At 45.0% G+C, this 21,284-nt stretch overlaps 1 protein-coding gene and 2 long non-coding RNA genes across 3 annotated transcripts in view; 2 read left to right on the top strand and 1 right to left on the bottom strand.

Annotated features, from left to right (window-relative positions):
• LOC123518162 (headcase protein-like) overlaps window positions 1-21,284 on the top strand; it is a 92,258-nt gene that overhangs the window by 21,810 nt on the left and 49,164 nt on the right. The window contains exon 2 of the mRNA XM_045278858.1: window positions 12,043-12,136. Coding sequence (XP_045134793.1) covers window positions 12,043-12,136 — 94 coding nt within the window. The remainder of the gene's footprint in view (window positions 1-12,042; window positions 12,137-21,284) is intronic.
• LOC123518166 lies at window positions 16,720-17,885 on the bottom strand. Its single transcript, XR_006678693.1, has 2 exons — window positions 17,854-17,885; window positions 16,720-16,975 (listed from the first exon to the last, which is right to left on the bottom strand). It is a non-coding gene; the product is annotated as an uncharacterized LOC123518166 (long non-coding RNA).
• LOC123518163 lies at window positions 17,887-20,589 on the top strand. The gene is made up of 2 exons (XR_006678688.1): window positions 17,887-19,911; window positions 20,067-20,589. It is a non-coding gene; the product is annotated as an uncharacterized LOC123518163 (long non-coding RNA).

Below are 21,284 nucleotides of genomic sequence, written 5' to 3'. Positions count from 1 at the left end.
AAATCTCTCCCTTTCCTTCCCATCCTCTCCCCCCGCCCCTGTTTGCGCCAGTTCGTGGAGTTCATGTAGTAGTTGTAGTTTAAAGAGTACTAATGTGATTTTGTTGCTCAATATGGACACAAACGCCACGTAAATGAAGTCCATAATTGATACATTCGCAATAATTCTTTTTATAGAGTTTAACATTGTCGGCATATCTGAGAATGTAAGCTTGAGGGAAATTCGAAGTAGAATCTATATAAGCAAATAATAATGTTAACTACACTCCTCGAATGTAAGAGTGCAGCCTTGTGTTTTCATGTTCCGTAGAAAGTGGTTGTTGCTTTCCAAGTAAAACCACACCAAGGCTGCTTCATGAAGATATTTGCTGGTGGAGTGATGTCTGTAAAGTGTTGACGTCACTGCTGAGGCTCGAGTATGTATTTAGGTGGCTACTCGAACCAGTGGCGAGTGAATGCTGGGTCGAAGAGAATGGTGGAGAGAACGTACACCTTTACGTGGGTCATGGGATGGAAGGGACCTGCAGCTTTACATGGGTCATGAGAACAACACCTTTACTGCAATGTTTGACAACAATCTTTTGCGGCGGCGGTGCACCGCTGTACCATTAAGCTGATGTTCATAAGCTTGAGCCTACGCAATAACGTGAAAATTTAAATATTTGTTACTGTTCTTAGTTTTACTAATGCTTGTCTTCAATTTTTAGATTTTATTTTCCAGGTTTTGGGAGGTTTGTACTAAAGTAAAGCATCTAAATAATAGAGCTAATAGATTTTCCTAAAACTTTTTTTGTTTTCCGGAGAGCAGGCTTTCTTGAGGGAGGGGCAGAGGTAGACGGGTCACCTTGCCGTAACTGGACTGACGAGACTCTTATTGTTGGTGAACAGTTGGAGAATCAAGCTTAGACGGCAAGCAGCAACAGCAAACATTACTTTACTGTGAATTTCTATTTTATACTTTAATTTCCAGGCTCTGGTGTCACATCGTTCAATCCAGCGTGACATTATTTACCAAAGTTCAAATGTTAATAGCATGTGAACTTAAATTCTGTAAACTTAATGTTGTACTCCTGTATTCTAGTGTCTTCCCGCCACAGGTTAGATCCGAGTCGGGTACTAGCCTCAAAACGTTGAGTAGAGTAAGCCGGAAAGCTCGCGTGGGAGTTCCGGGGCTCATCAACGGGAGGTGTCATTTCAGTTCTATATAAGACTCCCTAGTGTTACTCCCACGGCCACATCGCCACTAGGGAGTCCACCAGTAGGTATAGTAGTCTGGGTGACGAGGAGCGAGCGGTGTTGGCCTCCTGTGACGGGGGAGCTAACATCCTGGCCCTGCCGAGTGGCTGTTGAGTGTGAAAGATTTGTTTAAGGCCTTCGGGAAACCAAGGCTAAGCAGAATGAAATCGAAGTAGCTAGATAGATACTAGTTTTTACTTGTTTATTTGTATTGATCTAAGGATCAGTTTTAGCATGTCAGACAGTTGCTTCAGTAGGTATAGTAGTCTGGGTGACGAGGAGCGAGCGGTGTTGGCCTCCTGTGACGGGGGAGCTAACATCCTGGCCCTGCCGAGTGGCTGTTGAGTGTGAAAGGTTTGTTTAAGGCCTTCGGGAAACCAAGGCTAAGCAGAATGAAATCGAAGTAGCTAGATAGAAACTAGTTTTTACTTGTTTATTTGTATTGATCTAAGGATCAGTTTTAGCATGTCAGACAGTTGCTTACTGCACGGAGACCAAACACCACACGGCATTCCCTTTGCCGTGCTCGCAATCAATCTGTGATGGTGCTGCAGTGCATAGATCAAGTATCGACTTAGTTCTAAAAGCTACAGAAAACCTTTAATACTAAAATGTGTAAAATTCATTACGGCCTGGCCCTCCACGTGCTGCCCGACTAATTAGAAAGGCTGTGCGTGGCACCACCAAGGCCAGCCCACACACCTGACAGAGACAGTAACGGCAGCTGGGCGTGACGGGGTTTCTCTTAGTCAGGTGATTGAAATCGGACGTGTCTAACATCTTGTATAGCTTAGGCCTTAGAACGTAGTGTGTGTGTGTGTGTGTGTGTGTGTGTGTGTGTGTGTGTGTGTGTGTTTGTGTTTGTGTCACTATTTGTAAGCGACTGATAAGGACTCCCCGACGAGGGTGTCGCTTTCAGATCCGCCTGATTTTCTAAATAAATAAATACATGTTTGAACGGTGTTTCTGTAGATTCACTACTAGGCAGGTGATGGGATACCTATGTGAGGGAAGGGGGTAAGTAAAAGCTGCGTGCTTGAAAATAATATTGGCCCGCTTTAAATGAACATTACAGCCGTAGACTGTTTACATATGTTAAACATAGTTAATAAATTTCGTAACCCAAATGTTTATATTACAGCTAGTATTCAATTTTACTTGTTTCACTTGGATTTCGCAGATCATACATATTGTTATCCAGGATTGAAGTAAACCACTTTCATAGCCGCTTAATTTAGTGATGCACAGCAAACTATTATACAAGTAAATATACAGTTCCCTCTAAAGGGGACCAGTGAGTTCCATGATTGCCAGTGAAGTTCAAGATGGATGTAAGTATTGGAGAAAGTAGTATGTATCTTGTAGTAGTAGTGGAGGTTGGGAGATGCAGCACAACAACGCAATTTGTTCCGCAACGTTCCTTCTGGAGGGTTATAGGGCTGCGAAGAGGAAGGGGTGGGGGAATATGTGGGGGTGAATATTTGCACAGAACGATATGACAAAGAACTGAAGATGTTAGTGGATTGGGTCATGACGTATCGGTTTATTTATTTATTTATTTTTTTTTTTTTATATATATCAACCTAGTATGGCGAAACCTTTCCTGATGTTGGAACTTGTAGAAAACATAATCGTTATTCGGGATGAGTAATAAAAAAAAAGCCTGTTTACATTCTAAAGACTGAAAACAGGCGCTAAGTTTATTCACTAGCTTACAGGAAGAGTAAATAAGTCTTCCAGCTGTGTCTTCAGTATCTCGTAAATATGTTACGTGTTTAGATTAAGTGTTGTGGCAGTAGAGTTGAGCAGTTCGAGAGTTATGCAGAAGTTACCAGCAAGATGCAGCAGAGGGTAGAGGGTAAAAGTTAAACGAGCAGGTGAATCGGGACGAAAACAGGACAGGTAAAAACAAGCTTTAACTGGCAGACATCATTACTTGCGCGGCGGAGGCAACAACATAACCTTGAAAACCGGCTGGGGCCAGGCAGGGCTGCCACCGTCCACTGAGCCTCTCACTGACACCCTTTCTCCTCATGCCTTACCGACCGCAACCACGGTAGGGTATACAAAGTGCATGGATTAAGTCATTTATCATTCAAAATAACGTGACGTTATATTTACAAACTAAGAAACACCCCCAAAAAAAAAAAAAAATAAATAAATAAAAGTAACGTGGCAACATTGCTCTTCACCCGAGCCTCACCCATGCTGGCAGCGTACAAAGACGTTCATGCTCCATGTTTACTTCATGACGTTGTGCACTTGTTGCAGCCCATGTGGCATGCATGGTTGTTAAAGCCATACTGACATTAGCTGTGATCTTGAAATTACCACACTACCTGGCAGTGTTAGGCTCACGCAGCCTGTAGATTATTTACTTAATACTTTCTATCAAAGGTAGGGAGGCGAATAAATGTTTGACTAATTTATTTACTTCCTGCTGTTGCAAGGCTGTCCGCTGCTGGGTGCTTCGGACGCAGAAGACGAGTGTTGCCAATGCTATCACAACATGAAGGGCATGCAGTCGGGTAACGAATGTCGATGCATTTATTTACAATGAAGATGAAACTGCATAGGGTATTAATATTAAGCGTGCAAAACTATTCACGTGTTTTGACAAGACTGGCACAATGTATTTTTTTCTTGGGTGGTCCTTGGCAACACTGAGCTCAAGGTGACTTTGAAGTAAGTTACCAGATGTCGCTGCCGACGTTCTTTCAACCCTGCTAGTCTGCTTTGAGAGGAAGCACGGAATGTGAGGCAGGCGTGACAGTGTCGTCATGCAGGGGTAATGTTCGCCTCCGCAAAATAATAACGCTAATTCAAGGATGATGTTTAGAGGAGGCGCGTTTTTATGAAGCAGCTGGCATCGTGATCTTGTGTTTACTTGGATTCCTGCCAGACCCGCACACCCGAGGTTGGTTGCCAACGAGTATGTTAGCGCCTTCGATAATTCACATCCTTGTCTTTGCTTATTTGTGCTATGATAGTAAGAACAAGAGAAACTATAACAGTAATACAATTATTAATAACAATGATCGCGTATATAAAGTGAGTGTTAAATTCCTCAGTATTGCTACGTACTGAAATGATTACAAGTATGATACACTGGTTGAGCTATTTTTAGCCTGTTTACACACACACACACACACACACACACACACACACACACACACACAGAGTTGCTGGGAGGAAGAGCGTGTATAGGTAGGAATTATGTATGTACACGCAGAAACATACACAGAAGAGGAAGGAGGGTAGTTTGAAGAATGGGAGTGGTGCAAGGCTGGCTGGCAGTCTATTTATAATTGTTTTAAAGAACCCAGCTGGAACACTGTTCTTCATTATCAGAGCCGGGAATAGCGCTGTGTTTGGCAGTCCCACATAATACTCTCATCAGGTTCTTTTCCTAGTCTCTTTCCTCATCTGTTGGTAGTGAGGAGCTTTTCCTAGAAGGCACGCAAGTCTGCTTAGTTTATTCTGCTTTGTCCTCAGACAGCTGGAAGAAGTTTAAGTTTATTCACTTCGCCTTGATAATTTCTCTCTCTCTCTCTCTCTCTCTCTCTCTCTCTCTCTCTCTCTCTCTCTCTCTCTCTCTCTCTCTCTCTGAGTACAATTTGTTGCCATGGAAGAGGTGATGCCAAAACACCTCAACTGTGCCAAGCAGAATCAAACAAATTTCAATCTAACGCTTGTGACGAGATGAAAGTGTGTGTGTGTGTGTGTGTGTGTGTCTAACATTTGTTCTGGACAAAGGAATGAGATCTACTACTACGTACTTTCCACTTAATAGAACAGAGAATGCACTCCACAACAAACAGATGAAGCTACGTTACACACACACACACACACACACACACACACACACACACACACACACACACACAGAGGCCCTTGGTGCGCTAATGAGACAGTGAAAACAATAGTAGTCACCCTCCAGCTACTCCTGCCTTCCCAACAACCTAAACCTCCCCCGTTTCCTACTTTCCCGTCGGCTTCTTGTGAGGACTGGATGCAAAAGATGGGGGTAGTTGGGCTGGTGGCGTGTTCTAGGGTCAGGAGGCACGTGGTTGCCGTAGTGGTGGGAGTCACTTGCAGTTGGGAAAGAAGAATGACAAACATTATGGAGTTGAAATGTCAGCTGTCTGTCGCTTTCATGTATTTTGAAGTCTGCATATCTACTAGTTGTTCCTTTCTTCCTCTTCTAGTTTGTCCGCGGTTACCTTTCTTCTTTTCTCCTCCTCTTGGTCTTCCTGCTGCTGCTCTTCTAACCACTCTCCTCCTCTAGTGCATTCCTACCTTTCCTCTTCATTCCCTCTCAACTCTGACCACCCTATTCTTTCCTCGCTTCTTTTTCTCCTTCCCGGCTCGTATACCCTCTTCACTTTCCTCTGTTCCACCCTTCCTCCCAACGTTCTTTTTTTATTCTCTTCCATCCTCTTTACCGCCCCTTCCCCCATAGTCCTGTAAGCCTCCATACCGCTCTCCCTCACTCCCATGCCAGCCAGCCTCCCTCGTTCTCGCGTGTTATCTAAAGTGTGATGTCATTACTCAGAGATAAGACGGCCTTTCGGAAGCAGTTACCGAGTAAAGGCTGTGTGGAGAGAGAGAGAGAGAGAGAGAGAGAGAGAGAGAGAGAGAGAGAGAGAGAGTAAATACCCATTCAAGTAAATAGAGTAAGATATTATAATAAAAAAAGAAAACATTTAAAACGCCACTCAACATAATACACGTTTGCAATGATGAAGATCGTGTCGGTGGAAGAATGATGCGGGCTGTGGCGGTGGCGATGATAGTGGAGGTGAGTGGAAATGGGTGAAAGGTGAGTGACGCTGATGGACAGCTGGAACATTATTTGAAAAGGGAACCATACACGAGTGAAGAAACAGAAGATACAGCAGGGTGGTGCACGGTGGTAGTGGTGGCTGTGTAGTGAAAGGGAAGTAGTGTATGTTGGACGTTCTCTCTCTCTCTCTCTCTCTCTCTCTCTCTCTCTCTCTCTCTGTGTGTGTGTGTGTGTGTGTGTGTGTGTGTGTGTGTGTGTGTGTGTTTCACTGTTTAATCTGCTGCAGTCTCTGACGAGACAGCCAGACGTTACCCTACGGAGCGAGCTCATAGCTCATTATTTTCGATCTTTGGCACACACACACACCGGGACAACAAGGTCACAACTCCTCGATTTACATCCCGTACCTACTTACTGCTATGTAAACGGGCTACACGTGAAAGGAGACACCCAAACATCTCCACCCGGCCGGGGAATCGAACCCCGGTCCTCTGGCTTGTGAAGCCAGCGCTCTAACCACTGAGCTACCGTGTGTGTGTGTGTGTGTGTTATGCACCAGAGAGAGAGAGAGAGAGAGTAATCTGAATGTCATTGATTGGTTTGGTTATACAAGACACGTACGGCTGGCCACCATACACACACACACACACACACACACACACACACACACACACACACACACACACACACACACACACACACACACTAGTAGTAGCTCAGTACCTCAACGACCAGTCATAATAAAAATAACGACGTTTAGGTGATGGTGGTCGTGGTGGTGAATATGAATAACTCAAAGCATCCAATTAGAGAGGTGTAACCTGATCAGCCTTTGTATATCCCACTGTGGCGCTCCTTTCCCTTCTGATTTCCTCGTGTGTCCATCGATGCCATTATTCCTCAATACATGTAGACAGGCAATTTATCTTCCTAGCTAGCCAGTCCTGTGCAAATTCGCCTCCTCTTCTTGCTGCTGCACTCCAACCGCATCGTTTCCCACCAATTAACCTTCTGTCCTCTCCCTACTCCTCCCTACTTCTCCCTTCCTCTTCCTTTATCCCATCTCTCGCTCCACACACACACACACACACACACACACACACACACACACACACACACACACACACACACACACACACACACACACACACACCATTCTTTGGAAACCAGGAGGGATTAAGGAAGAGGGAAAAACATTAAGGAAATCTACGGAAGAAAGGAAGGAAGAAGAGGAGAAACCGAGTTGGAGACACAAGAACATAGGAAACGGAAGAAGGAAATATTATACGTTTTGGACACATTCAGTTATTACTGTCGACTTTTCTTTCACTTTTAGAATGGATGAGGAAAAGATAGGAAGGGATAAAGAAGATGGAAAAGAGTAAAACGGAAGGCAACGGGCTAAAAGCGAGGCAAGGGGAAGGAAACGTCAATTCCCATAATTTTCAGTCCTTATCCGAACATCATTTCGGAAATATGAGATTAATTTGATTACAAATGGCCTTAGAGAGAGAGAGAGAGAGAGAGAGAGAGAGAGAGAGCGCACCCTATACCTACCCTTCTTCTCTCCCTTCCATTCCCCCATTCGCTTCCTCAGGGCTTCAGGCAACATCTGGTGAGCGAAGGAGGGAGGGGGAAAGGGAAGGAGAGTTAGTCGGGATTGCATAACACCTACGAAAAGACATGGAGGGAGGGTGGGACTGCTAGGAAAGAAAAAAAAGTGTGGGAAAAGATTAGAACCAAAATAATAACAACAACAACAAGCATTACTACTACTACTACTACTACTACTGCTGCTGCTGCTTATGTTGTGGTGTTACACCTATTATTACTTATGCTGTTTAGACTAGCCACGTGAACTGTACCATATCACTTTGTACATTTAGGAGAGAGAGAGAGAGAGAGAGAGAGAGAGAGAGAGAGAGAGAGAGAGAGAGAGAGAGAGAGAGAGAATCATCTAAGGAGGGATATAGGGAAGGAGTAAGGAGGGAGAAAAGGGAAAGAATCTTAGAAGAACCGGTTTGAAGAAAAGCTTAAGAAGAGATAACCGTGAGAGAGAGAGAGAGAGAGAGAGAGAGAGAGAGAGAGAGAGAGAGAGAGAGAGAGAGAGAGAGAGAGAGAGAGATGAATGGCTCGAGGGAAGAGGAGGAGAGAAAAGGGCGACGGGAACTCTTAAATAGCTTGCATATCCGGTCCAGGGACGCTCATATAGAAACGCGCATGCAGTGAATAACACACACACACACACACACACACACACACACACACACACACACACACACACACACACACACACACACAGAGAGAGATGTAAAGGAAGAAGGGCAATAAGGAACAGTAATGAAAATTACCTCCACTCTTGTGCACTGTGTTATCACGCAGGTAACGTGTGTGTGTGTGTGTGTGAGAGAGAGAGAGAGAGAGAGAGAGAGAGAGAGAGAGAGAGAGAGAGAGAGAGAGAGAGAGAGAGAGAGAGAGAGAGAGAGAGAGAGAGAGACCTGAGGATCCAAGAATACACTAAAGAATACCATGGCAAAGGAGGAGGAGTTCAGGCTTCAGGGTGATAGGATTCTCAGTAGAGAGAGAGAGAGAGAGAGAGAGAGAGAGAGAGAGAGAGAGAGAGAGAGAGAGAGAGAGAGAGAGTGAAGATCCATGAGAACCGAACTCGAAAGAATAAAAAATGGAAAGAATTATTGGGGTGCATAGGAAAAAAAAGCGAGGTGTGAAGCAAGAGAGAGAGAGAGAGAGAGAGAGAGAGAGAGAGAGAGAGCGCAGGGTGCCGTGCGTGACGTCAGAGAGCCACCGCCACCATCTCTAGCACTTGCCCTCAATATTTCTCTCTCTCTCTCTCTCTCTCTCTCTCTCTCTCTCTCTCTCTCTCTCTAAGATTAAATGAAAATAATGCAAATCACACATCCTCTTTTCCTTCTCTGAAAATCCTATAGCGTCTTTCTTTTCTTATTTGTTGTTTCTTATTGCAGTTTTTATCACTTCTCTTGAAACAAAAATGCTGAGAGGAAAAATAAATGGAACAAAACGTGAGCAGAGCGAATAAATGTGAGGTGTTTATAGTGTAGAAAGTGACGAGAGAGAGAGAGAGAGAGAGAGAGAGAGAGAGAGAGAGAGAGAGAGAGAGAGAGAGAGAGAGAGCATCCTGTGGAAGGTGCCAGAGCGAAACGGAAAGGAGAGAAAGGAGGGACTGTGGAGGGAAGAAGAGAGGGACAGTGGGAGGGAGGAAGAGTGAATGCCAGGGTGAATGAACTTGGCAGGGAATTGAGGTCATGCAAGGGTTTGCTTCATACATACACACATACACACAGACAGGAACACGGTTGCTCTTCCCTCACCCCCACCTTCCCCACCCACCCAGCGGCCTCCCTCCTATTCACCGCTCCGCCCTGCTCTCATCCTGCCCTTGCCGTCTGCGCCTGCCCCAGCCTGCCTGCCTTGCTGTGTCTTTGTTCCCGCTCTGTCTGGCACTGTCCTTGTCCTGCTTGCGTCCTTCCCTGAATCCTCAGTATCCTGCTCCCTGTTCCTTTGCCTTGTGTTATTGTTCCTTCCTTTCCTTTGTCTGCATCCTTCAATAGATCCTGATTTCTGCTTGACTGCTTTGGTCTCACACACACACACACACACACACACACACACACACACACACACACACACACACACACACACACACATGTAAGGCTCAATTTGCGAAGGAACAGACGGCCCGGTACAGGGAGAGGGAGTGCCTGGGTCTGTATCCGGGGTATAGTGCCACTGTGGGCCCCTGTAATTATGGTGAATTACTGTGTTTGGTGACGTGTTGCGGCCGGCGTCACTGTTACTGTTATTGTTATGGCATAGCTAGTTCTCTTTCTTTTCCTTCTTTTATTTCTCCCTTCTCCTCCTCCTACTACTACTCCCCGTCCTCTTCAACAGCCTATTTACTCCCCTCCTTCGTCCATTGTTCCTAGAAACCCCGTGTTCCATCGGCCTCTTGGATGTAGTGGTGATGATGGTAGTAGTGGTGGTGGAGCGTCGTAGTCATCACACCACTTCACAACTTTATGTTAGCCTCCTCTATTCTTTCTGAACCTTCACTTTCCTTTCTCTTACACACACACACACACACACACACACACACACACACACACACACACACACACACACACACACACACACACACACACACACACACACACACTCTCTCTCTCTCTCTCTCTCTCTCTCTCTCTCTCTCTCTCTCTCTCTCTCTCTCTCTCTCTCTCTAATCTAGAAAGGATTGCATGCTGTTCTATATTGGTCTTGCTGGTTGTGGTGGTGGTGGTGGTGATGGTGCATTCCAAAGGACACAAGATGCCGGCATTGTTGCAAACTGGCTGCGTGTGTGTGTGTGTGTGTGTGTGTGTGTGTGTGTGTGTGTGTGTGTGTGTGTGTGTGTGTGTTAGGTTACAGCGTGGTGTGGCCGGGAAGAGACGGGCGTGGGACAGCGGTGGCGGGTGAGCGGGTGAATGACGCGGAAAAGATGGTAAGGGAAGAAGGGAGATGAAATAATGATAAAAATGATGTGCTAAGGGGAAGGAAAGCAGGTGTGTGTGTGTGTGTGTGTGTGTGTGTGTGTGTGTGTGTGTGTGTGTGTGTGTGTGTGTGTGTGTGTGTGTGTGTGAAACGGCGACAGAGAGAAAAATGAAAGATACGTAAGTTCATAGTCTCTCCTGTCTGCTTCTCTTTTTCCCTTCTCCCCTCCCAAAACCCCTCTCCTTCCTCACCACATTTCGAGGAAGTAATAAACATAGCAATCAAATGCATCGTGGTGATGGTGCTAGTGGTGGCGGTCTCGTGATGCCAGATGTGACGAGGAACACTTGTACAGGTGTCGCTGGTGGAAGGGTGGAAGGCTGAAAGGGGCCGAGGAGAGGCGGGGACATGGGGGAGAGGCGCGACGTGGCAGTGGTGTCGTTGATGGGAGGCAGAAGGGAATGAAAACGTATTGACACAGCGATATTCGTCCATGTGGCTCCCTGAGATTAGGGTCATGTTGGTGAATCATGGGTTGCGGTAACACATGCATACCTGTGACGTACATCTGTGTGCTGAGTGAGTCATTCGAACACACACACACACACACACACACACACACACACACACACACACACACACACACACACACACACACACTCGGAAGTAGTATAATTTTTTTTTTTTCCACTAAATACAAATGATTAGTTTTTGAAGAGGTCTTAGCCTGCTGAAGTGGTTATTCTTCCATCGACCAAAACGACTTGGCGTCGTCATGGGGAACGCTGGTGTCCTTCCTACATATCCTGTTCCAGATAGTGTCTATTCATGCTTCTCTGGTTCATTATCGTCTATCATCATATCTTTTCTCCTTCCTCGTCCGTCAGTTTACTCTTGTTTGCTTTTCTCTTCCTCCTTCTCCTCCTCTTCCAATATTCCTTGTTCATCACCTTCTTATAGATTGATAGAGGATATTGCAGTGTTTGTAAATTCTTTACTGTGAAGGAGGAAGGAAAGGAACTATTAAGGTTTTGTACGGAAGGTTCAACTATTACCTGTATTCTAATGCTAAGTGATAATTGTGGTGCGTAATTTGCTTATAATACAGTGTAGTATGTAGGTTAGGTTGTGATGTCGATTTTAAGACAGTAACACAAGATTATTAAACCTTCCATTGTCTTTTTACTGATACAACAACAACAACAACAACAACAACAACAACAACAACTACTACTACTACTACTACTACTACTACTACTACTACTACTACTACTACTACCACCAATAATAATAATAATAATAATGATAATAATGATAATTATTATTATTATTATTATTATTATTATTATTATTATTATTATATTATTATCTATGATTATTATTAAAAAATCCAATTGTATTCCTTCCAGATATCACCAATTTAACACAATCGTGAATAACAACTATTGGTATCGTTATTTCGCCTTATGTTGGAGATACAGTCTGTGTGTTCAGGTGTGTTTTTCTCTTCTTCAGGCACGGGTCGGGCGGCAGCATGTTTGCACGGCGGGCAGACTTCAGCAGCTTCAACGTGCTGCCCAGAGACAAGATCAATTCATACCACATCAAGGTAGGGGCAGACCTAGTCCAGTTTATTCATGTTGTTTTATTTGCTCACTCTCCTGTGTGTTTCCCTAATGGTAATAGTGGCAATGACTTTTATTAATAATGAAAGGTAATTCCTTTTTTTTAATCTTCGGGATCGTTTTATCCTTTTTTTCGCCGGGTTTGCGTGTTTGCGGGTTTGCATCGGTCTTTGAGCCACGGCGGTGCCGCCAGAGAGAATTTTATTGAAGGTTTTTTTGTTCCGTCGCCGCGGTCGCCTTGTTCCCCGACGCAACCCTGGAGAAGTAAAGTGTATGCCTCGGTAACTCTTGTGGGAACACGGGAACAATGAAGATGATCAGTTCAAACTCAAACTCAGTCTTCTATTATAGTGTCCTTCAGTTTGCGCGAATGGTCTTTGACTGACCCAAGAGCTTTAGAGCTTAGAGCCTGACAGGTAAGCCTTATTCTCATTAGAGCTTTAGAGCTGACTACACATAGTCGTAGAACCTGTTTAGCCTCAAGTTAAGCAAAGGTTGGGTGTGAGATAGAGAGAAGAGATAGAGAGAGCGAGGCTTCACCTGACTTGTTCGGACCTCAGTGAGGCTTTGAGTCGCGCAACATGAGACACTCAGTGTTAGAAGAGCAGCTTAGCTAGAGCTTTCCACCCCCGGTCAGGTGAGACGCTCTGCATCACCAAGGAAGCCATGTTGTTAAAGCATTAGACTGAGAACCCTCAAACCAGTGACTGTCACAATAACTGACCCAATCCCAAACTCAAACTGACTCATTGAATAAGTAAAACCTTTGAGCTGCCGATCATTTCGGAGGTAAGAAAATGCAGTTAGCGTTACCTAAAGGCAGGTGAGGCCGTGCAGGCCGTCTGTTAGCACAGAAGAAGCGCAAGTGTGACGGCAGCAGCAGCGCCGCGGTACACATCACACAGGAGACTCAGAAGATGCTGAGCGAAGACTTGTGACCAGACCGTTTATTTTACCATTAATAGTTCACCGTCAGACCACTTTCTAGCTAAAGGCCTTTGAAGCAATTTGCCATCATTACTTCCCCATTTACATCAGGACGGTGACGCTTCCTTTGCCTGCGCGAGGTACCCAGAGCCGGGCGGCGTCGGCCTCAGGCTATCACTTCACTGTGTTAAAAGTAGAGCAGCAGCGGAAAAAAAAAAAAAAAAGCATTTGGTAATTTTGATACTTTATCAGATAAATAAACGTGACTGAAAACTGATTTTACAATTTTTGGGGCTGCAAAATTCATGCAGGGAGTTTTACATATAGGAACCATCTATATTTTTTTTTTCCTTTGGTACACATTTTTTCGGTGACTATTTATATATCTGAATAAAATACAAATTGAGGTTGTTATGTATTAAATTAAAATGTTCACTCATATATATCTTGTCTTTTGAAGTTAATAAAACAGTATTAAAGATGAAGATCATTCAGTGTCATTATTGCAGTGAAGCAGGCAAACCTTGATGCACCTGCTGTGTTACTATTAATAAACCATGTTAGAGAGAGAGAGAGAGAGAGAGAGAGAGAGAGAGAGAGAGAGAGAGAGAGAGAGAGAGATTGTATTGTACCTTATCAAGGACTTACTATATCACCCTCACGCCCGTCACTCCGGCCTAACGAAAGGAGTGCGTGGTTTGTTTGCAACAACTGGGAAACACAGAAGTCTTTCCCGCACCGCAGTTTGTGGATCACAAGGGTGTACGGTGCCGGTAAACTCACACCCGTGAAAGCTTATGTTTGCAATTACGCGGAAGCACTGGTATACGAGGACCGTTTTATAGACTCTGCGCCATTTCCCTTTTAAGATACACTTCAAAGTTATAGTTCGTTCGGGCTGATGAAACGAAGGCATCACCTCTGGGAATGTTAGCTTTGCATCGCATCACATCCCTTCACTGAAGGGGCCGGGAGAGGAGAGAGAGCAGGGACAGATCGATAGAAAACGGAAGATGACGATTGTCTACTAGGGGTAACGCTAGTAATTCTGTCATAAATCGATGCGCGTCCTTCATAACGCGGTTCCCCGTCGACATCACCAGATTACACGTCGTAAAGGGGAAGTGAGAAGCGCCACGCACTGTGGAAGACAATGGTGTTAATAAAATTTGCAATTCCACCGGGTCATAAAAAGTGTAATTACCTCTATTTCGGTCAGCTGTTGGTATGTGGAAGAGGGGAGACTTGGAGATACTACTCCACTGTTTTGTATGTTGGCCAGTTATTACTCAGGCATTCATGAAGATCTAATATTAGAAGGAGGCCATTACTTCCTTACTACATGCATGCACTATTTATAACTCCAAGCAGAAAACTATCTTCATGCAAATAGAACACTGAAGCCCGTGCCGGGAATAATATGGAAGGGATCTAGGAGAGGTGGTCGCGAGAGAAATGTCCAGTTAGAATAAGGGGAGCGTGCGGAGGGAGAGACAGGAGCGGATCAACGCCTTGGAGCACTTTATCCATTCCAAGGTAGTTTAATTAAATGCGGCTCCCCACGGAACGATAAAAATTATCCTTGTGATAAAAAAGAATAGAAGACAAAAAAGTGATTAATTTCTGATACCTTTTAGGAAATGAAAGGAAGTGGTGAAAAAGAGCGTAGAATTTTGACAGATTAGTAATCCTTACGGTAAAAAAAAAAAAAAAATGGCGAAAAGTTATATATTTTAAGATATTCTTTAGGAAAATGATTATAAAGATATGTTAAAAGAATAAACGGTGAAATAAGTGAATTATTTTTTGCAACTTGAAAAATCAAGGAAAAAACAAAAACGTAGAATAATGTAGATGAGCTTATGTAGAAGAAGAATAAAGGCCAAATGAATGGAAGAACTAAAAAGAGAGAAAAAAGATTCCTAAATAGAAAATCAATTGAGTCTTAGGAAAAATAACGAGATACATTTAGGTCATGTGAATTTACGTGGTGATACTATCACCTTTATTTATTTATTTTCTGAAACCGCAATTATTTTCCACTCTTTATTAATTGTTTTTTACTAGTAATCTTTTCTTATCGTAATGAATAAAAATACAAATAAGGGTAAATAGACTTTAACTGATAATACAAAGGACCTATACATGTAGAGAGGGCACAAGAAAAAAACAAAACAAAACAGGACAGGACATCCACAAGAATGAAAAAAAAAAAGTAAAACTGCGCAAAGAACAATGAATCGAGTCCTAGTGAAAAATAACGAGGGAGATTTAGGTCATTTGGAGTTGTAGAATGATGCTTTTTTTCTCTCTCTTTTCTTCACTAGTTACCGTGTTTTTTTTTTTTTTCTCTCTCTCACTTCCTTACCTTAACCTACCTCAAAACGGGCGGTCTCGGGAGCTAATTCAGGTTCATCGGTGTTGGTGGGTGGCTAGTGAGTGTACGAGTGGTGAACTAACCAGGTAGATGAGCAACGCAGAAATAATTAGGTTAGTTGCAGGTAGATGACGTGCCTTCCAGGGGCTACCGTGGCAAAGGCTTATTAACATGCAAATGAGTATGCAAATGAGGGCCACAACTGATGAGGGGCAGCGCGTGTGATTTCCAAAGGGGTTTTCGATCAGAAGAAGAGGGTGAGTTGAGGGGGAATGAGGGGAGGTGTTAGGAATATTGGAAGGGTAATAGGGTAGGGGGTAGGATAGGGTAAGGTAGTATAGGGGGAGAACAGGGGTTTTGAAGAGGGAGACTGTGGGAAAGTTATTTACATGTCGCTGTTTTAACTTTTACTAATTTTCGAAGAAGTTTGATGGTATAAGAGAGGAGAGGAAAAAAGTGTTAAGTTTTACTACTTGTTAATTAGAAAATGTAGATGATCACTTATTAAGCTACACACACACACACACACACACACACACACACACACAGAGAGAGAGAGAGAGAGAGAGAGAGTAATAACAATAATCCCAAATGAAAGAAGGTTCTGACGCTACGAAAAACAAAGAGGAGGAGGAGGAGGAGGAGGAAGAGACGGCGGCATGTTGTTCTACGCTTTATGGGGCACATTTCCCTTCCCATGACCTGCTCCTCCCGTCCCTCACGACCCATCTCTCCCATTTCCTTCACTCTCTCTTCCCAACTGTAGGTATTTCCATCCTAGGAGCAAGGCCTGCCTCATCCTCCTCTCACTAGACTATCTCTCCCCCACTCCAATAGCACACACTCCCCTCCCTTTTCACCCATTACCTTCCCCCAACTCCTCTCTTTCCCTTCACCTCACCCATTTCCTCTCTAGCTCTGCCTATTTCCTGTCATTTTTTTTTTCGTTCCCTCCCCCTCCTTTTTTTTAGGTCATATTTCCGTTTTTTCCCTTGTTCCCTCCCTATACTTTATCCCTTTCCTCCATTCCTCCCCTCTCCCTTCCCTCTACTTCATCATCATAATCTTAAGTATTTTACAGGAGACTTTAATTATTTCCAAAAACTTTTTTAGTGTGAGGCTCAAATTTTCGGGAATATTGTTCATCGGTTTCTTATAACAACCCGTACGAAAGAGAAAAGAGAAAAAAAATTACCAAACTTTTGTCAAGTGCCATTCTTAATCGGTGGGAGGGTGTACACTGTAGAGAGAGAGAGAGAGAGAGAGAGAGAGAGAGAGAGAGAGAGAGAGAGAGAGAGAGAGAGAAAGAAAAGTGTGAATAGGTTGACACAATCAAAGAAAACAAGAAAACAAAGAAAAAAAAATCTCAAACTACAGTCAGTGGAAGAGAAAGTGGGATGAGTAACGTAGCATCTGCGGATAGATAGGCCTCCGAAACTAATACACCAACGGATAGGCCGCCCTCAGTAGGCCTCCACCCGCGGATAGGCCTCTGAAATTAGTCCACCCGCGGATAGGCCTCTGAAAATAGTCCACCCGCGGATAAGCCTCTGAAAATAGTCCACCCGCGGATAGGCCTCTGAAAATAGTCCACCCGCGGATAGGCCGCTCTCAGTAGGCCTCCACCCGCGGATAGGCCTCTGAAAATAGTCCACCCGCGGATAGGCCGCTCTCAGTAGGCCTCCACCCGCGGATAGGCCTCTGAAAATAGTCCACCCGCGGATAGGCCGCTCTCAGTAGGCCTCCACCCGCGGATAGGCCTCTGAAAATAGTCCACCCGCGGATAGGCCGCTCTCAGTAGGCCTCCACCCGCGGATAGGCCTCTGAAATTAGTCCACCCGCGGATAGGCCGCCCTCAGTAGGCCTCCACCCGCGGATAGGCCTCTGAAAATAGTCCACCCGCGGATAGGCCGCCTCAGTAGGCCTCCACCCGCGGATAGGCCTCTGAAAATAGTCCACCCGCGGATAGGCCGCCTCAGTAGGCCTCCACCCGCGGATAGGCCTCTGAAAATAGTCCACCCGCGGATAGGCCGCCCTCAGTAGGCCTCCACCCGCGGATAGGCCTCTGAAAATAGTCCACCCGCGGATAGGCCGCTCTCAGTGAGCCTCCACCCGCGGATAGGCCTCTGAAAATAGTCCACCCGCGGATAGGCCGCTCTCAGTAGGCCTCCACCCGCGGATAGGCCTCTGAAAATAGTCCACCAGCGGATAGGCCGCTCTCAGTAGGCCTCCACCCGCGGATAGGCCTCTGAAAATAGTCCACCCGCGGATAGGCCGCTCTCAGTAGGCCTCCACCCGCGGATAGGCCTCTGAAAATAGTCCACCCGCGGATAGGCCGCCTTCAGTAGGTCTCCACCCGCGGATAGGCCTCTGAAAATAGTCCATCCGCGGATAGACCGCTCTCAGTAGGCATCCACCCGCGGATAGGCCTCTGAAAATAGTCCACCCGCGGATAGGCCCTTGAAAATAGCCCACGGCGGATAGGCAAGTGATGTAGTTCATCCCCCACGGATAGGGCTTCGTCTGAGCTTCATTAGTTGTCGTCTTGTGGGTATCGTCGTATCGTCAGCCTAAGGTGACTGAGAGGTTAGTGACCCCCTCCCATCCCATCCCTGCCAGGCCTCGCTCACATCCTCTGCCCCTCAGGCGACGGCTCACAAATCGGGTTTATCAGGTCATTTTCTCACAAGTCCCCATCCTCCACCCCTCTGTCCCCTCTTCCTCCTCCTCCTACTCCTCTCTTCTCCCTCCTTTTCCTCCAGTTTTCCTTTCCCCTTCCGTGTCGTTAGATCTTCCCTGTCTCCTTTCTCCTTCGTTTGATGTTTTCTCTTGAGTTTATTCCCCCTCTTCTTACAGTAACTCTCCCCCCTTCTCTCTCTCTCTCTCTCTCTCTCTCTCTCTCTCTCTCTCTCTCTCTCTCTCTCTCTCTCTCTCTCTCTCTCTCTCTCATAATTACCCTTCCTTCCTCCCATTTCACCTCCCTTCCTTCCCTCCCTCCCGCCATGAAATAGGAAGGGTAAGCTAGGGGGATGATAAAGGCCATCGAAGTTTGGAAAATATGAAGGGAGGAAGGAGAGGGAATAGCGGGAAGGGACGAGGGAAGAATGGATTCGCCCCGAAGGTGACGGAAGACGGATGCTTAGCAGATAAGAAGGGAATGGCTCGTTTGAAGAGGGACACGAGGAAAAGAGGAAACATTATGGAGAGAAAGACCAGTGGAGAATCATGGGAATTGAACTGACTTGGAGAGAGAGAGAGAGAGAGAGAGAGAGAGAGAGAGAGAGAGAGAGAGAGAGAGAGTTGAAGGTAATAAATTTATCAAGATTTAGAAACGGAGTATAAGAAGAGAGATAATTAAAGACTTAAAAAAAAAAAACAGTACAGATCATAAATATAAAGACCACGCGGATCAATGGATAGGAATGGAGGAAGGAAAGTTCAGAGTTAAGGACCGTGTGGTAAGCTGCTACGGTGAGGAACAAAGCAAGGAACACAGAAGGAGATAGGGAGATAAAACAAAGGACAGGGAAGAGAAGGGAGCGAGATAGGGATCAGCATCACTTAGAAGAAGCCAAGAGAGCATCACATTGGTGGTAGCGTAATGATAAGCATCCAGATGAGGAGCATTTGAAAGACAAGTACGTAAAGAAAAACGTGAATAGGTCAGGAAAGGAAAAAGGGAACAGGACGAAGAAAGAGAGAGAGAGAGAGAGAGAGAGAGAGAGAGAGAGAGAGAGAGAGAGAGAGAGAGAGAGAGAGAGAGAGAGAGAGAGAGAGAGAGAGAGAGAGAGCCTTGGAATAAAGATGTTAGACGGAGAGTGAGAGAGGAAGAGAAGGGAAGGGAGACCAGGAAGTAGGGTGCTTTCCCCCCTCTTCTCTGCGTTAGTCACAAAAGCCCTGCCCACTATAAAATCTCTTCCAATGTACGATCGACCACTCGCATCAATGTTAATGATCACTCCTTCATTTCCTCGCGGCCTGGACCCACACCTCCGACGTCCCTACATCCCTGTATCACGTCCCTCACTGGCATCACTCCCTAACAAGGCCACGCGGTGAACAGAAAGCGAGTGCGTAGCTTTTTTTTTTTTTTTTTTTCTTTTTATCAAATCGGCTTCGATCGCTTATACAGAGGATTTGGGTTGTTTATTCAGGACGGCATGGAAGTTTTGAAACTCTTAAATTATGGTCTTAACCTCCGTCACTTTAGAGAGCAGGAGGACCAAGAGAGATTGACAGGGGAGGCAGGAATGGGACGGAATGGGGAGAGTAGGATTAGAGGCGAGGTTGAGAGTGAAAGAAGAGACAAAAAGTAACAATATAAACAAAAGACAGACAAAAAAATAAAAGAAAGATAATGATGATGATAACGAAAGTAGGGTTAAGAGCACAAAATCCGTAGAGAGAGAGAGAGAGAGAGAGAGAGAGAGAGAGAGAGAGAGAGAGAGAGAGAGAGTTAGGCTCAAGGTTCTGCGATTTATGATATGGGCGCAGCACTTACGGAAGGGGGCAGAGAAGCGGGGGAGAGGGAGCTGTATGGTAGTGTGTAGGGAATAAGTGGGAGGGGGGCGTGTTATGGGGCAGTAGTGTGTGTGTGTGTGTGTAGGAAGGAGAGAGAGAGAGAGAGAGAGAGAGAGAGAGAGAGAGAGAGAGAGAGAGAGAGAGAGAGAGAGAGAGAATAAAAAAGGAAATTACGTCCAAGATGAAAAAAGAACACAAGATAGAATTACGTCACTATAATTACGTATACAATTCTTACACAACAAAATGACACATAATAGTGGCGAGGGAAAAATAATAAGGGAAAAAAAAGGAAAGAAAAATAGAACAATTGCCGGATGAAATTATGGAAGTCGAAAAAATAGAGAGAAAAAATCTTTACAAAAAGAGATACCGCTGAAAAAACAACAACAACAACAATGAGAGAGAGAGAGAGAGAGAGAGAGAGAGAGAGAGAGAGAGAGAGAGAGAGAGAGAGAGAGAGAGAGAGAGAGAGAGAGAGAGATGTCATCGTAATAGTGATTCAGTTATCTCCTCCGCTCACTGCCACACTTCTATGAGCAGTTAGGGTGACCATTAACCACAGGGAGAGAGAGAGAGAGAGAGAGAGAGAGAGAGAGAGAGAGAGAGAGAGAGAGAGAGAGAGAAGAGATTCGGTGACTCACTCGTGCCGAAAAAATGGGAGCTGCAATGGAAAATCAATGATGCAATGACAGTAACGTTTCTCCACAACCACCACCACCACCACCACCACCACCACCAATGCCACCTCCTCCAATACTACCACCCTAAGGATAACCCAATTAGTGACGTTCGAGTGACGAAAAATGCATTGGAATATTTTGGAGGCCGCACACATTCGTCTTTGAAGTAAACCAATTTCACGCAGAGAGAGAGAGAGAGAGAGAGAGAGAGAGAGAGAGAGAGAGAGAGAGAGAGAGAGAGAGAGAGAGAGACGAAACTTGAGGAGAGAAGGAAAGAAATGAAAGATGTAAACATGCAGAAACGAAGAATGAGAGTGCACTTGGAGAAGTAGAGAGAAAGAGAGAGAGAGTGAGAAAAGGGAAAGAGAGGAAGGGAAAATAGCGGAAGAAGGGAGAGAGGAATATCGGAAAATAAAACGGAAGCTCAATAGAAGACAATGTGTAATAAACGTCAGGGGAGAGGGAAATGGGGAGAAAAAGGAGGGAGAAATAAGAGGGGAGAGAGAAAAAGGCAGCAAGAGAAGATGGGAGAGAGAAGGTGAGAGAAAAACAGAAAGGGAAAAAGAAGGAAAAGCAAGAACTACACACTTAGATGAGAGATAGAGATATAGAGACAGGAGAACA

The sequence above is a fragment of the Portunus trituberculatus genome, chromosome 43 (assembly GCF_017591435.1).
Source record: "Portunus trituberculatus isolate SZX2019 chromosome 43, ASM1759143v1, whole genome shotgun sequence".
Lineage (NCBI taxonomy): Eukaryota > Metazoa > Arthropoda > Malacostraca > Decapoda > Portunidae > Portunus > Portunus trituberculatus.
The sequence above is the reverse complement of the archived record's forward strand: the minus strand, read 5'-3'. Positions and strand labels throughout refer to the sequence as shown.